Source organism: Telopea speciosissima, chromosome 5, assembly GCF_018873765.1.
Source record: "Telopea speciosissima isolate NSW1024214 ecotype Mountain lineage chromosome 5, Tspe_v1, whole genome shotgun sequence".
Lineage (NCBI taxonomy): Eukaryota > Viridiplantae > Streptophyta > Magnoliopsida > Proteales > Proteaceae > Telopea > Telopea speciosissima.
Window position 1 is genome coordinate 68,623,204 of NC_057920.1, and position 17,494 is coordinate 68,640,697.

The 17,494-nt window shown below is 37.9% G+C and overlaps 2 protein-coding genes and 1 long non-coding RNA gene across 5 annotated transcripts; all 3 read right to left on the reverse strand.

Annotated features, from left to right (window-relative positions):
- Nucleotides 1-3,396: 3,396 nt before the first annotated feature.
- Nucleotides 3,397-5,977, reverse strand: LOC122662196. The gene is made up of 3 exons (XM_043857771.1): nt 4,021-5,977; nt 3,561-3,902; nt 3,397-3,518 (listed from the first exon to the last, which is right to left on the reverse strand). Exons 1-3 carry the CDS (start codon nt 5,747-5,749, stop codon nt 3,445-3,447), a joined length of 2,145 nt encoding a protein of 714 aa, XP_043713706.1. The 5' UTR covers nt 5,750-5,977; the 3' UTR covers nt 3,397-3,444.
- Nucleotides 5,978-6,069: 92 nt separating this feature from the next.
- Nucleotides 6,070-6,571, reverse strand: LOC122662201. Its single transcript, XR_006332989.1, has 2 exons — nt 6,536-6,571; nt 6,070-6,404 (listed from the first exon to the last, which is right to left on the reverse strand). It is a non-coding gene; the product is annotated as an uncharacterized LOC122662201 (long non-coding RNA).
- Nucleotides 6,572-9,257: 2,686 nt separating this feature from the next.
- LOC122662087 (myb family transcription factor PHL6) lies at nt 9,258-16,669 on the reverse strand. Of its 3 annotated transcripts, none has more exons than XM_043857647.1 (8): nt 16,636-16,669; nt 13,990-15,051; nt 13,261-13,468; nt 12,913-12,989; nt 12,790-12,829; nt 11,386-11,452; nt 11,239-11,308; nt 9,258-9,708 (listed from the first exon to the last, which is right to left on the reverse strand). In XM_043857647.1, the coding sequence occupies exons 2-8, from the start codon at nt 14,644-14,646 to the stop codon at nt 9,367-9,369; spliced, it is 1,461 nt and encodes a 486-aa protein (XP_043713582.1). In that variant the 5' UTR covers nt 14,647-15,051; nt 16,636-16,669; the 3' UTR covers nt 9,258-9,366. The 3 variants fall into 3 exon arrangements, with proteins under 3 accessions (XP_043713582.1, XP_043713581.1, XP_043713583.1); XM_043857646.1 differs by having other exon boundaries at nt 13,990-15,056; nt 16,636-16,653; XM_043857648.1 differs by lacking the exon at nt 16,636-16,669 and having other exon boundaries at nt 13,990-14,680; nt 14,953-15,885.
- Between the last annotated feature and the right edge of the window lie 825 nt (nt 16,670-17,494).

A 17,494-nucleotide genomic window follows, 5' to 3' on the forward strand; every position in this document is an offset into this window, starting at 1 on the left:
CCTTACTAACTATGGCAAGCACCAAGGGGTGGGATTTCCTCCTTTCCATGGAGGTGGGATGGTTATTTCGTGACCCTTGTGTCTAGACGTAGGGGCCATGCAACCAGGTAGTGGTCTTTTCTCCTAATTAGTTGAGAATGATGAGAGGAGGATCGGAGAAATTTTTTGTAATCCATAAATAATTCAAGGAAGAGAATACCTATTAGTATGAGGTGAATCGCCATGTAATTGTAGTAAGAAAAATTACTGTCATTCTCTTATACTTGTACTCTATTTATTAAAATTTTCTTATTTTATTTTAAACTTCTTTTCTGATTCATCCAAAAAATATAAAAAAATTCATCTCTTTTTCTCCCTTGATATCATGGTTTTAGTGCACGGTATCAGTCACCTTCAAACCCGATATACACCACCATGGATTGGCACAGACCGGCCTCTATCGGATTAGTTTGCCCCTAATTTTCCTAAAATTCTGGGTTGTTTGACTGTTTTACAGCTAGTCTGTACCGTTGCATCGATACTTTCAAGATTAGTGGCTAGCGATACCGATACGGATCACCCGTATACCTCAAACCGTTCTCTTTCCCTTAAAACTTAAACAAGTAAGATATTAGGGGTGGTTAGACGGGTGACTAGTGAGAGAAAGAGGAGTGGAGTAAAGTAATTTAGTAAAGTAAAATGCGTGTATTTACCAAAAAAAAAATGTAAAATGCCTGTTGTGCTGGCGGCCCCCTCCCTCTATCAATTATTTATTTGGGTTTCTTTCACGTACCTCTCCTAAGGTATGTATCACGTAATTACAAAAACATCTTTCAGTTTTGAAAATTTTTATGTGCCCTCGTGAGGATCTTAAAAGTAAACACATGCTTCGATTCTGGTAGTTTAGGATTGACAGTGTTAAAATCAACGGGTTTAGGATTTGAAAAAAAGGGAAGATGAGTTGCAACCTTGTTCCCAGTGTAACTCTGAAACCCATATTGCCACCCTGTAGCCCATCGTCCCCATCACAACTTGAACAGCATCCCCATTGCAACCTAAATTCAATCGTAACTCTGAAACCCATTGTCCCCATCGCAATGCTGAAACTGATCACAATTTGAATCCATCGAATTCTGAAACTGAAAGCAACGTGAAACCAGAGATTGAAATAAGAAGATCACATACATTGAGTTCAGAGCCCTAGCGGATGCAAGCCCCATTCTTCGTCTGACAGAGCAAATCAGAATAGAGATCGCGAGAGAGTGTATTTGAGGTATCTTCTTCTACTGAGCACTTCCTTTTCTCTGCTTTTTATTGTTATGCGAATGGATGAGCACCTGAAGAATGGGAAAGGTCTGTTAACAGGAGGATGGCTTTGGCCATGATTTCCTTGTTTGATGACAAGGCTTTCCCTTTGCTATCTGGGAGGGTGGAATCAGAGGGTGAGAGGGTGGTTGATTGTCCAATCCCGAATGAGGGTGTTATGCTCTGAAGGGTTGTGAGGGTAATGGTGGTGCTGGAATCATCTGTTCTTGAAGGTGGACCTTGGGCCTTGCTTGTCATCCTATTATTCTTAGGCACTGGGAACGAAGCATGCAGCTCCAGAAGGCTGACCTGAAAACTTGTCAATCTGGGTTTCTTTTCCAGGTCTCCCTTTTCATCTTTGGTATGGAGAAGGACTTAGCATTGTAGGATCCGTTCCTGTACTACAACCTTTTTTCTTCTTCGCTCTGCTGTAGCGAGCTGTGGGGATTCCTTAATCAACTCATAATGATTGATTGGTGAGCTAATATCGGTAAGTTATACCTGCAACTCATCTTCCTTTTTTTTAAATCTCAAACGATTTGGAGAAGGTGAGTTGTAAGGTTTTTTTCTTTTTTTCTTGCAAGGACATTTGTGTCGCTTTACCCCTTGATTTTAACAATGATAGTCTTAAACTAACAAAACTGAATGGTTGACTGGATCAAAACTTAGTTCATTTCAAAATTGGTCCAAACTTTATGGTAAGGTTTATTTAATTATGAAACACCTTGTGTTTAAAAACGGTTTGAAACCAGTTTAATTTGTCCATTATTTCATGAAAAGATTCCATTCTGACCTATGCGGCTATGCAGGCCCCATTTTTAAAATGATATTTTTTTAATTTTTAATTTATATTTTGGAAAAAATTTTCATACGCAGTTATGCAAGCCTCATATGTGAAAGGATGGGAGTTTCAAGGCATTAATTAATGGGTGGGAGTTTATGACTTTTCCAAGTCTTTGTGAGAGGGGACACGACCGTGCATGCTTACACGGCCGTGTATGAAGACTTCCCCCTTTTAGGGATTTTTATTATTATTATTATTATTATTATTATTCAAAATGGATTCCAAATTTCATACAATTTCTAAGTACTTGGAATAAACTTTCCAAGGACACTTGAATCACAAAATTCTTATGTCGGAATGAAAGATATCGCAATTGAAAGGGAAAAAAACCTAAAAAACCAGGACTATACAATATTTTTATTTATTTTCATGATTTTAACACAATCATTTGTTTTAAGAGGTTTATGCTTTTTTATAATTTTTCATGGATTTATATAACATAATATATTATTCATCTCATGCATTGAAGTTCGCATTTAGGGTATTAACGTATTACCAGAAGAAGAAGAAAAAAAAATTCTTTTAGGGCATATTCTTTTAGAAAAATTACTATTAAAATATTAATAAATGAGAGACCAATTTTTCACCGGAAGAACTGGAGTGCCTTGCACCTTCTAAGGACCCAACATTACGAATTCCCAATCTCAAGGATAGAGCAGATTCGTTTGAGCAGAGGTAAGGCGGACATTGCACGAGACGATGTGTTTGGACCGCTATGACCGCTACAGGCAGCATGCCGTAGACGATCACGATCCTAGAGCAGATTACCTTTGGTAGTCAAATTTTGAAAGAAAAGCAGCAGAAATTGGTGATCGGGTCTTGAAAAGTCCCACTTAATCGACACTACTACGTACTACTACTATTCTTCTGAGCTCTACTTGCTAAATCATGTGATATTTCGATTACAAATCTGTCTTTAGTTCTATAATGTAAGAAATCCAGCGTCCTGATCAAAAGTGCAAATGGTATGTATGAATTGACTGAAAGCTCATGCAAAGTGCAGATGGGTATGTAAGAATTGAAAGCTCATGCATTCTCACAAACAATCATCATTGTTCCAACTCACCATTCAGAAAATAAAACCTTATTACCACCCATTTGTCCTGAAACTGTACATTGCCACTTGCTATCAGCAAGTTTACAAAAGCATTAAATTAAAAACTTACCTAACGATTCAAAAAACCAGCTAAAAGACTACGAAGAGAAAATTTGTTTGCAATCACATACTGCTTGCGATTCAGCATAAGTATCACTTCAGTTAAACTTCAGTTAACCATATAAGTCCTGTCCCTTTGACCATTTTCAATACCACGCTATCAAAATTCTTCTTTCGGTTGAAAACTAGAAGGTTCTTCCTCGTTAATGGAACTTGGGGGGAGGTCCCTGTCCCTGTCCCTGTCCCCGTTCCCGTCCCCAAAATCAAAATCAAAATCAAAATCAAAATCCATCCAAGCTGAATCATTAATTTGAGAAGCTATATTTTGAGTCCCCTCCACAATCCAATCATTCATTGGGTCAACCTCATCAACCACAATATTACTGTTATCCCCATTTGGGACTGAGATGAAATTCTGCAACCGGAGATTATAATGAACAAATATCAGATCATCCAATCGCCTTTGCTCTATACGGTTCCTTCCATTTGTGTGCAGCTTCTCAGGCAAATCCCTCTTCAGCTCATATCTCAATGCACCAGTACATGTCTGACTTAGAATTCGGATGGCAACTTTCTGTAGTTCAGGGCAATTCCCTCCAAAAGAGGACCACCACAAAGCTGCAGTAACAATTCAATTAGAAATCATTTTTGTTTGTACAATTAGAAATCAAATAAAATTTTCATTTTATAGCTGACTAAGCTAAATAAAGCTGTGAACAAGATATATGCTACAAACCTGGAGAGATCTTTGTTCTTTGATCAATAGCGCTCCCCTGACCAAATGGACCCCTAGCAGCTCGATACTCATCCAGCTGCAATGTTATTAAATCCTGGATATTTCGATCCTCCACCATACGGACAATACAGCACAAAAGCCCACTGGCCACCTCAGCATCAGCAAAGAAATCACTTGAGTAAAAGAGACTTGGGTTCAGAAAGTAACCTGCTGAATGGAGAGGGCTATGAAGATGGTTGTCCCAAACCCCATCAATAAGTTCCCAGAAAGGCTTATACATTGTTTTCTTGCCTTTAAACTCTTCTTTTATTGTCTCCTTAGCTTGATCCATTGTTTCATATATGTAACCCACTTGGGGTTTATGATCTCTTCCATCAATCAGAGACAGAACACGCAAAAGCGGAACAGCTGCTTTCAAAGCCATCCTAGCATCACTCCAGAACGAAGGGTCCTCCACCAATTTAGCTAGCCTCTTTCCTTCACTTTTAGAAGCCCAAATCGAAGTTTCCCATGCAGACGAAGTGAACATATTCTTTAAATTCTCCTTTTGAGATACAATACTCTCTAATGTTAAAAAGGGCATTGCAGATTTGAACCTGGAGGTCTTAACTAGGTCTTGCCCATAAGTATGGTGTCTCATAAGCATCAAAATGGTTCCATGACTGTAAACAAACTTTGTAATAATTTTTGCCTTGCCCAATACTTCTTTAATGGGAAACATCCTCCCAATCTTCTCTATCATCAGGTCTATGCAATGAGATGCACATACAGTCCAAAATATAGTCCTGTATTTCTCCATCAACAGTTTGCCAAGATCCTCCATACAACCTGATGTAGTGTACGTGACAATTTGAACCACATTCTCCAACCCGACTTCCTCTATAATTTTATCAATTATTGACTGTAAAGCATTTACATCCCCAACAGAACCTGAAATATTGGCAGATCTCAGAAAGATAGGGCCACGTGGACAATCCACAATAAAGTTAATCAGGTTCCGGCCCTTCTCATCAGTCCAGCCATCCAACAAGATGCTACACCCTGTACTTCCCCATGAACGTCTGACCTCCTTCACATACTGGCGAATCTCTTTTACCTCCTCCCAAAGGATCCACCCTTTAAGTTCCTGAGAACTGGGCATACTATAGGCAATAACACCACTACCTAGAATATCATTTATCATTCTCTGGAAGCTAGGCGATTCGGCTACACTGAAATCAACTCCAGTTTCATAAAAGAATCTGCCAATGGACCTCTGAGCATTCCTTGACAAGTTCTGTGTTCCATCTTCGCTCTTAGTAACTGGAAATGAATCCCCCCTTCTGTGGATAACCTCTTCTGGACCTTCCTCATGCACAGAGTCCATTGATACATGCTGTCTCTTTCCCAAAACACTGTTCTGGGCAGATTCACCTTGGCAATGGTTGTCACTGGTAGTCTTAGGACACCAGTTCCTCCTCCATGGTAGATCCGGGTGGTAAAGTGTGTCAACTTCCCTACTCAGATCTCCTTTCTTTCTTGCAAGTAAGCTGTTTCTCATTTGAACCTTTACATCTAAGGACACTTCTTGACATGGTAGAACATCGCCACGTATGCCTCCTAAGTGCTGCTTAAGGCGGCTGAAACCACTCACTTCTTTGGAACAGTAGTTGCATCTAACTCGCTTCTTTTTTTCATCAACAGGAGTCCCATGATCGTGAACATTGTTTGACACTTCACTTGTAGCCATTCTAAACGAATAGTCAAGTATAGTATGGAGGTTATACCCAAAGAAAACAAAGTTCAGCTCTAGTTTAAGTAACACAGAAATCAACTCCGCAGTGTTCAATTGATGGAAAAGTCATTGGTCATGGCAATAAGTACGAACATCGGCAATGGAACTATAGCTAATATAGTAAAGAGACTGCCAAAAGAATGAAAAAATCTGTATCACGTCAACAGAATCCAACAACCTTTCAGTCCATGGTACTTGGCCGCCCGGCAACTAACTTCGAAGCTGCAAGCTAAAGTGACCATAAGATAAATGTCACAATCCCATCAAACCCAACAGATAGAACTTTCCCCTCGTTGTTCACTGCCACATTAAAAGAGCAATGCAAAAGATTACTTGAAGATAGTCGAAACGATTCAAAGTTCAAACTGATCCACACTAAGATTGTTGCACCAAATAAGAAAGACCTGCAATCAGTAAAAGAAAAGGAGGCGAAGTAAGATGAGAACTCCAAGTATTGCACCATGGATTCAGCATAAGAATAGGTTTTAACAAGAATCAAAGGAGACCGGCCAAAGCAAAAGCATGAACGTGTAAAACCTGTAGAAAAGAATAGGTCTCATAGGAACTTCATTCCTAAAGCCCTTTTTGTTCCCTATAAGTGAAAGGCATGCTTTAAAAGCTTTGTTACACCGACATTCCCCTCCCCCTCCCCCCCTCCCCCATACCCCTTTAAAAAAACAAAAACAAAAGGCTTTGTTACAACCTCCATAACAAATGAAAAGGGCATTCCTCATCAAAAACAGATAGGTAGAAGATAACTGCCAATTTCAGCGCAATGGTAGGATTTGCCAAAACCTTAGAAAGAAGGATGTAACAAGCAAATGCGATATTCTTCCTACTACCTGTATCAACAAAAGTGAGGATAGAGCGGGCGGGATCATTGAAATGACCAGCGATGTATCAAATCCACAGCCACACCCAAACTATGTGAAGTTTGAAAAATGCCAAAATCGTGTAGCGATACATAGGAGGGGGGATAAGAAGAAGAAAAAAAAAAAAGGAAAAAATTTTAATCAAGGGGGACAAAAAGCCCTGCAGAGGACAGTGTTAGACAACTTCATCTAACCAGTGAAACGCTGAAAAATGGTTAAAATAATCGTCTCGTACCACTGTAACAGACAGAGAAAGATGGGAAAAGAGATTTAAGAATAACAGAAGAACGGCAACTCTCTCTCTCTCTCTCTCTGAAGAAAGATTTTTTTTTTTTTTTTTTTAAAAAGACACTGTTTTGCAGCATTACCTAGCTAGCTGTGCATATGGAATATCAGAGAAAAGCATTGAGAAGAAGAAGAAGAGGCAGAAGAAGCCCTAACCGTTCAAGAGAGGACAAAATTAAATATTCTGCCGCTGATCCGCCCAGCCTGGGTGCCTTCCTCTCTGTTACTAAAACACTTGAAAACTTCAAAAAATCAAAATGGGAAAACCCACAGAAAGAGCCCTAACCATTCTGGCATAGAGTTCATTCCGTCGATCATCGAAACCGTCGAATGTTGCGTGTCTCTCTCTCTGCCCTCGCTTGCTCGTCCACCGCAGTCAGGACTTAGGAATCACGAATCTCAGGAGTCAAAAGGACAGTTGGGACATACTTGGGTGGAATCAATCTAAAAGCTTTACCCTTTTTTTTATATCATCAGTGAAGAAGAGCCATAGAGGTAGTACATACAGAACAGTCTCTCTCTCATTTATCCAAATTAAGCCCTCTCAAGCGTCGACAAAAAATAAGGCAAATACTCATAAATAAGGAATCTTTGAATCGATAGACTAAAACAAGGTTGGTCAGATACAATCTATTCCAATCTAACGGTCAGAAGAGACTGTCTCAAGTAATTAAACTGCCATAGCTTTCCCTGACACTTTTCACTCCTCTGTTCAACCAACCAACCAAACACGGGTATTGAGAAAAGTAACAGAAAGTTTTTTTTTTTTTTTTTTTTTTTTTTGTTTGTGGGGGTAGGAACAGAAAGAGAAATTTGAAATTATAAGTATGATCAGCTTAAAAACTTGAGCCTCTGTCTGACGTCATGAATTCGTACGTTTATTGGATTTCCTTTTTCCCGATACCCTTTCTCTTTCCTCGTCAAAATTTTTCTCCTTAGCCTTTGTGTTTGGTGTTGACTTGTTCTTCATTTTTTTTACCAAACAACAAAAAACAGGAAATGTTCTTCCTTTTTTGAAAGCCAATGCCAATCCTTGGAGCTATATCATGTATGGCAGCCCTGGTGTAAAGATATCCAAATCCCTGTCATTAGAAATATAAAGGTAAAAAGCTGTGGTGATTCTGATTCGTTTGATGATGATTAGAAGAGAGGAGGTCATGGGGGGGGGGTATTCAGTATTCACACCTGTCTCTCACCTGAATAAATAGAGCTATATATAATAGCGGCTACAATTCTTATATATCCGAGACTGAAATGTCTATTTGAATGGACATCGATCAAAATCCAATAATAATCCATCCATATCAAACAAAAATTGACAATCACGACGGGCTTTCTCTTAAGGCTCTAAGGATACATAAAGAGTCTTCTCCTCCAATCATGTACACAGTTCATTTTCTGTTCATTTTCCCTTTTTTATTTTTCTTCGGTTGTTAGTTACAATATTGCTTCTTCTCGGATTGTAATCTGTATTCTCCTTTCTTCTATTCACATCTTGAAGCATACGTCCCTACACGCGCACTGGGTCAGCACTGGATCCCATGAGAACCATAGAAGCCATGGGGCTGGCCCCAAGGGCTAGGGGAATTGAACTACATGTCTACTTAGTTAGCACACTCCCTTGCCAACCTAGCTACACCCATGGGGTTCAGCAAAACAGGAATAGAAAGGCAGAGAGCAAGAACTGAAGAGTTGAGAGAGAGAGATGTATATAAGAAAAGAAATTTAAGGAAGGTGGCTTTATGTGTCCACATATTTGAAGGAAAAACCCCTTGTTGCCTCCTTTTGAGTTTGGAATCCAGAACCGACCACCTATTACTCAGAAAAGTCCTGTGTGAAGACGGTTTTGATATTTTCCCAACAGGTATTAGATTTATTTTTTTTTTAAAGAAGAATATTAGTTTATTTGCAAGTAGAAATAACAAGATCAGATACACCTAGATCAGCCCCTAAACAGTGTCGAGATAGATCCAGCCAGCAGGCAGCAGTTAGGATGGCCAGATCAACCCTCCCTCCACATGGCAGCTTAGCAAGCTAAACCAACCCCATGATCTTTATCCAAATGATTTTCAAGTGTTTGTAGTCTTTGCAACTCCGACCCATTTTTGAGTTGCATGACTTGCATCACATGCTAATTTGAGGCTGAAAGCTGAACACATTTGTTGTAAGGTCATTCACTAAAGAATTTTGTCAGTGTAGTAATTTTAGATCAGCTAAATTAGAGATTGACACAACTTTTTCTGTTTAGCTGCTAAAGCACACTCACACATTTGCTGTTTAGCTGGTAAATTAGAGATTCACACAACTTTCCACTTCAACACTTCTCTTTTGTTTTCCAACTTTCTGTTTTTACATGGTATGTACAAAGAGGGAAAGGGATTTCTCAAACAAATTTTTCAAGCACGGTCTGAAGGTTCATTGTCCAGGATTCTCAACCAGAGTCTCACCAGATGCTATTTCCATCTTGGCTTCACAATGAACTCGTTTCTGACAAGTTGGCTGCTCAGATTGAGTACAATCTGTAGCTTTATGCTTTGCTGTTAGAGTTGAGTCAATTTTAGATTCTGGTTGTGGTGAGGCACAAGTAGATGAAGACTTGGGCTTTGGTTCAGATTCTGATTGTGGACTAGTCAATGATGGCAGGCTTGGCAGCTCACAAGCAGCAATTAAGGTACCCCCAGCTTTCTTTTGTTCTTCTAAAATCTTCTGCAAATACCTTGCATGCTCCTCTATACGTAATTGAAGAGTCCTTTGTACCTGCACGAACAACATACCAAAGTAAATTAACACAAAAGCTTTAAAAAAAAACTAACTGTTACAAATCTCAAAAGAGCCCATAAGTGTTAGAGAATTCAGAATGCGAACGTCTTTTGGGCAGAGCCCAAACCACAAAACCCAGTAAAAATGCAAACAAATAAGAACGGCAAGCAATCACAAAATAGAAGATTTGATAGTTTGACCATGTTGCCTATACCAATGGATGGGATCCAGCTCTCACTAAAATTAGAGAATACTTGATTACAAAAGATTCAACCACCTGGATTCTCACCCAAAGTCACACTCCTCGAACAGAAATGCACTCCTAACCACACTAGTGGAAAACCTCACATTTTCACATTTCCTAAAAAAGGACAAACTTGTAAAAGACCCATCTCTTACCAAGAAACTGTTAAAAGTAAAATATTTGAACCAACACTCAGGCTTATATTAGCAGTGCATGACCAGACCCTCAAACCAAGTTCTAGGTGGATTCCAAAAAATTATAAGGGAAAAACAATAATTCTGATGCAGATCAAAGCATGAAGAATAGAACAAAACCAGATTTCAAAAACAAAGTTACTGTTCACATGAACAGTATCCGAGGTACTGTTCACGTGAACAGTGCTGTGGGTCCCAACTTAGATCATGTGTGCCTCTATTCTAAAAGCCGTGGACAACAAGACACTCCAGGATCGATGGGATAGCTTCTAGAAGATTGAAGACCAAGTTAGCTTCCTTTTTTTTGACAAGGGTCTAGTTTCTATTTTTGAGAATATTTTATAGTTTCTATTTTTTTAAGCCTTGTCAAAGTTAGAGTTTCTATTTTAGTTGCTTAGCTTTTATATAGTAGTTTCTATTTTATTTAGTTTCTATATTAGATTAGTTCTTACTTTGGGAAGTTTCTATCCTATTGTAAGCTTGCCCAAGCTATTAAAAGGCATCACATATTAATGAAAAGAGAGAATTTTAGAGAAAAGAATCTTCTGGCCAATTAACCATTGAGTATGAGAGTTCCTCCTTTGCTGCAACAGCTGAAATAGCTGTGGGTGAGAGACCCAGGCTGAAAGAGCCACTCCCCCTACCCCCTTCTTCTTCTTCTTCTTATCCTTTTTTTATGTTCTTCTTTCATATGTAATAAAAAGACCAATAAAAAAAAAAAAAGGTTTTAGTTATTTAATTTGTTCCTTATCGTGTTGATCCTGGCTGCAATCGATCTCCCGCTGGTTTCCCTGGTTTGAGGTCGATTTTTTGCATTAAATTCCTACTACCATTAGAAACCCACTTCCCTCAACCATTGGGATCAACTCTTGATCCCATCATCAAAACAGGACAGAGCAAACTGATACAACCAACAGAATGCAATTCAGGATACAATAGAAATTACATGACCAATCATACAGCACTTAGCATGCGGTAAAATAGCTTACAACTTTAGGTAAACAAGATGCCAAGGAAGTGTATGAAAACATTAAAATATAAAAAAAAAAATTTAAACATAGCCTGAATCAATCAAAATACCATACACACCTCAAGCTGTTCATGAAGCTGTTTTTGAACTTCCATTTGCATGCGTAGAGCTTCTGTGACTTGCAAGCTCCTGTAATGAGAAGTACTATTTATTACAGTGCATGATTCGCCCAATTATGAAGAGAAAAGGGGGGGGATGATACCGACCTTTTCACACGTGCATCACATTCAGTTGAAGTTGTCTTCTTTTCTTCAGAGGAAGAAGCTTTCTTGCCTTCAAAAAATGAAAAATTACACATTTCAAGAGTCTCTGTATTGGTATCACAATAATCAGATAATATATTGCCAGAATATCAGCTCAAAACAATAATATACTCATGAAAAACAGAAAAAGGTTTTTGGCACCATTAGTTTCGGAATGTTCCCGGCACGGCACCTATTTTTACCACATTGAGGAATGATTTGGCCATTCTGATCATTGGATAGTTGGGAATTCTCGGGATAGGCCACAGGTCAAACTAGTTGGCCAGTTCATCCATATACACACCATGTGTAAGGTTATTCTCCTTGTCTCTTCAAAGGTCCAAGTTCTGAAACAGAACCGACTTCTCTAGCAAAGTTTTGAAGCATTATCTTGACATGTGACAAAGTTGGATTTCAATGATTAGATGCAATGTGCACATCATATTGAGCACCAACTGAACTGCCATGTGGCAGCCAACAGCAGATTTGATGGAATGAATAGTGCTGGAAACCCATTCCCTATGATCATTTAAAGAAAAATATTCTTCCTGATAACAGTGGTTCCCCAATTAGCAAGCCAACCTGGTATGGGTGCAACATATCATCCAGCCCATTTGTATATCTAGATTTTGTTTCAACCCCCCCCCCCCCCACACACACACACAAACCGAAAAAAAGGGTGCAAATCATAGAGATAAATCTAAGAGGTAAGAGTTATTCTCTTTTTAGACATATTATAAATCTAGAAGGTAACAGAGATTCCTTTCATATGTATATAGATCCGTTTCTAAAACCAAGATTTAAACCTATAATAGGCCGTCAAGTAAAGCAAAGTTTCATCTTGAAAGAAATACTTCACTTCATCCTATCTTTAAACAGTCAAAAAAAAACCCCATAACTTGGCCTTCCAAAAGCAACCGTGCTCATTATTTGTTAAGACTTGAGATCACCGTTTCCATTTCTCAGACTGCACCATCAAGACTAAATAAGAGGCAAAGTATATAGCATTATAGTCTAGCAGTAGCTTGTTCAACCTCCCCCCGCCCCCCTCCCTTTTTTTGGATGATTATTCAATCCCATATTACTTGAAAGAAAACCTATACCACGTAATACATCAAGACTGGAATTTTACCACACTCTGTTCGCCTGTTCCCCCTATATCTCTTAGGTTTGGCACACCACTTCTGTTAAAGAAGTCATCTGCTTATTGAACAGATTGGACCATTGGTTGATAAGCACCGAATTATGAAGAACATTGGTTGTACTGAGCATCATATAGTCTATTAATTGATGTAGTTGTAATTTGTAAAATGATGCTATATACCAGATTCAGAACAACCACAACTAACATAAGGTAAAAAGTTTTACCTTCTTTTGTCTCTGGCATATACTTTGCCAGTCTGTATTTCTGCAAATCATGACCAAATGAAAATATGAGCTCATATGGAATAGAAGCTATCTCAAGTTTTAAGAGATAATCCACATAATAACCTGCAGATGGCTTTTGACATGGTAGATGGTCAAACCCTCAACTTTCATAATCTTCAATATACCCTTTGGGGTTGCCTCTGCATTTAATGAAGAAGCATGTGAGCCATGTGCAAGGATCAAATATTAAATGATATTAAAAGAGTTGCATTTCGGTTTCAAGCAATTAGAAAATTTTGACCAGTTTCAGCTAGGTCACATACAAATTTCTAATATTACATCAGAATCTTGATAATTTGACATAATGTTATCGTTTCAACCAGGACCAAATCCAAGATTTAAATCTTGACCTCATGAGATGGAAAAAAAATGTTCCAATGTGTAAGCTCATTCGACATGGTTATTGCTTACTTTCAGCCCCATCAAGCTTGTTCACAGCTTCAATAAAACGTTCATGAAGCTCAGGTGTCCACCTCATTCTTGGCTTGTGTGCAGTGGCAGCTACAGGAGTTGGATGACTTTGATGGATCTGACCATCTGGAATCAAAGGTTCAAGATCCTGGTTGCATTTCATTCCAGTTGTTGGGATTGATGAAACTTGTGGTGCCTCATATATTTCCTACATCAAATAAAAATCAATCTATTCATCGCAGGATGTTGTGACTAAAATTTGATACATATATATAACAATTATATAGAGGAAAGCAAAGGTACACATTGAGTAGATCAGGGCACCCTGTCAATGACATAGCCATTCTAAATGACTAAAATTAAGGAAAGAAACCTCTTTTTGAAATAACCTGTCCCAGATCTGATACAACTGGAGAATCCTAACCATCAAAGATGTCCCATTTTTCAGACAAACAGAAGATACAGTGGAGGGCCCAAAGAGCCATTTATAGATAGAATGATAGTGCAATCTTATCAATTATTGGCTATGAAATATCATTGGCAATAAGGGTGGTCTGATCTATTAGTAGATCTCTACCAGAAGGCATCTTGGATTTTTTCCTCTATGACAATAAAAGAAACAAGAAAAAATAAAAAACAAAAAGATTCTGATAGCACCTTGAAAAAAAAAACCTGTTAATCGAAATTGCTTAGAAACATAATGAAAAGTTGTGGGTTAAATGCACTCACATCAAGCCTGGGATTTTTCACATTGCCTGTGATAGCTATGTCGAGCTCTTCAGACAACATCTGTAGTTCCAACTGCTCTGTAAATGTTAAACTCTCATTTGCATAATTCTCACCATGAAAGCCACCATCTGAAGACTCTCCCGGAAAATTAAGAAAGTCCTTCATCAGATACTCCGAGCTATCTTCATCACCTTGGTTGCTAAAATCCCCACTCAAGAGCAATGGGGATTTTGATGAATGAACAGCAGCAATGGGTTGGTTGCAAGTTGGGGGGTGAGGTAGAAAGGGTAGGTTGCCAAGCTGTCGACTGGTTTCAGAGCTTATTGAAGAAGATAAGTATAAACTGGTACAGAAAGCAGAAGACCGAGAAAACATGTTTTTGGGATGTTGGAGGTGAGAACCAGGAGAGACAGGGCCATTTAATTCAGGGTTTGGGCTTAACTGCTGTCGTAGATACGGGGATGCTCTCTTGAGACTAGGGGAATTGAGTGATTCTGTTTGTATGTAAAGGGGCGAACACCCAGATGAACTATCATCATCCAATAGATGTTGTCCTTTAGATTCAGCATTGAATATATTATGAATTTGGGAATAGTTATGGGTCACTCTCTTAGGAGACTCACTCTGTTTAATTGTAATCATGCTTGGACGGTTCATGGTCTTTAGTTGAGTCCAAATGTTTATCCACTCACTGAAATCAAGAAACGGGAAGAGATACAGATGAACAAAATTAAATTGTATATAATATCTGGAATTGAGTTTATTGCTTAGTACAACGCCCACTGGGTGGCTACAACATTATCTAAATGTTTCCACAGTAGTTCTAAGAATAAAATAAATCAAAAAGTCCTTTCTACAGCATCAAAAGTGTGCCCCAACAAAGACATTCATTCACCCATTCCTGAAACTGATTCCCCTCAATAACAATTTCTCTTAAATAGAGAATCTAAATGAAATATTTACCCAGAAGCATAAAGAACAAAAGTTTTAGTTACATCTAGGTAAACCCATCATTAGATTGCCACCAGAAGTATAGGCAGAAAACCCTTGCAAACACATGACCTGCACTAAGAAAAAGCAGAAAAAAAAAAAAAAGTCCCTCAGTCCAGTGACCCATGTTGTCATGTCTAGCAAAACCAACAAAACGAACATATAATGCAAAGAAAAAACCCAGTTTATGAGCAGGCAAGAAATTGTTCATGAAAACCATTAATTTTAAATTAAATAGAAACAGTTAGTAAGGGACATTATTGAACTGTAACAGAGCTTAAACTTGAATTCATTCAGCCAGCCTCCAACAGGAAGTGAGGAAAACAAAGATTAAAAACGGTATTGTGAGCTTTTGGTAATAAAATCACCATAACCTCCAAAATATGAGGTAGATTGCTATGCAACTAAACACTATAATGTAACTCATGAAGTCGTTGCCATCCTCACTTTGATATGTCATAATTGGTTCCTGAAAAAGGAGATGTGCAATACAGGGCTCATAGGCACAACTACAATTAGCAGTTAGTCACCATTATTTGGAACACACTTGATTCATCAGCAATCAAGGATGAATTTCAACAGACCAAGGATGAAGCCCCTACTTACCAGCTCCACAAACAATCAAAAAGATGAAGACAGTTAACACCACATATACAATGACACCAACAACATAGTAGAATACGAAGCAGTGATTACGTGTCAAATGGGTGAATCAGTACATTTTGAACTCTTCGTATATGCTTTTTTTTCTAATTTATATTTGGCTCCATCTGGTTGCAAAGAAAAAGGGAAGGAAAGTAATATTAAATCAAAAATATAATGAAAACTTCGGCAATCACTACCTAACATGATTGTGCAATTAACTCCAAATCATTCTAAATTTTGCTATAAATTTTACTTTATTTAGCAACCAAATCCCTTAAATTTAAGAAGGAAAATAAAGATTTAGTTGTAAAAAATATAATTACGAAGTATAATAAGAGTTTTAAGTAGGTAGGGTACACAATTATGATTACAAAAAATAAAAATAAAAAATTCAAAACAATTTCACTTCACTTCCCTTCCCTTCCCTTCCCCTCCTTTTACTTGCAACCAGACGGAACTTATGGGGGAGGGGGTTGGGTACTTGGCTCTCCAAATGATACTGTTAAACAGAATTCATCTAACGAGGCCTTAACAAAACTAAGTAGGGTTTGACTCTTCACGAACATCTCTGCTGTTGCTGTTAAGTTGCAAACACTTTGTCTTCTCTGATCACTTCAGCCCAAGTGTCGAAGAAAACAATAACAAAAAGAATGAAGGGAGAAAAAAACACAATTTTTCTAAAATCAAGTAGGATGACAAAGAAAGAGCGGAAATTTTCGATTAACATAAAACGGAAAAGGATAAATTCAGAACGAATTTATTCAAAGAGAAGAAAAAAAGTACAACAAAACAAATTTTCAAAGAAGGAAAAACAAAAGATTGAAGGATTCGGAGAAGAAGTATATTTTGCTGAGCTCGGAGTCAAGCTGAATGGAACAGAGAGAGGAGAAGGGAAGACCTGGCGGTTGATCAAAAGTAGCCATGGAAGAAAGACATCATTGTAAACTAAAAGAAGAAGAAAAAAGAGAAGAATTTGCGAAGAAAACAGACAGATGACGAAATTCAGCTCACCTCTAACTGTGGATGGTAACCACCAAACGAGATCGTTTTCCTTTGAAATACAGTGTTCTTCGAATCTAATGTCTCTCTCTGTGCTTGGCTGCTGATCTCGACCTCAGAAACGAAAAGCAGAAGAGAAGACAAATGTAAAAACAAAAACGTAGAGACTAGAGAACAACACCGCACGGCTCTCTAAACTCTAAAGTCCAAACCAAAAAAAGAAATTTTTTTTCTCTCCCTTTCTGTTTCTCAATTAATCAACCATCTTCTGTTCTCCTTCTTTTCTGGATTGGGCTTCTCTCTCTCTCAACCAAGTTGCTTACGTAAGGATAAATAAATAAATAAATATATATATATATATATATATATATATATATATATATATATATATATTTTTTATATTTTTTACCAAGGATAACAATTATTTAAAGAAAAAATTTACAACTTTGGAGTCTCTCTCAAGGCTCAACTCTCAAACGATGACGTTGTGGATTTTTTGGATTGGGGGGTTCCAAGCAACAATGATTAAAATTACTACTATTTACGCTATTATGCGGTTTGATTGTGATTACTCATTTAAATTTAAAAAATTAAAACGATTAGATTAGAGTATTTAAATTACGAAATTGTCCCCACACCTAGACATGTGCCGTCCATTCTCGTGGAGTCTTTTGGTGACTCCTCTCTGTGGCGCCCACATACCTTTATTTTTTACCACAAGATATTTTTCTTTTCTTTTATCTTCTTTCTCCTTCCAAATTTTCCCTATTTTTTGAGACTAAAAATAATTATAACAAATTAATAAATAATCCATTACCCACTCCCCAATACTAGAGTTATAATAGTGTTTTTTTGAGATACTAACTATAGT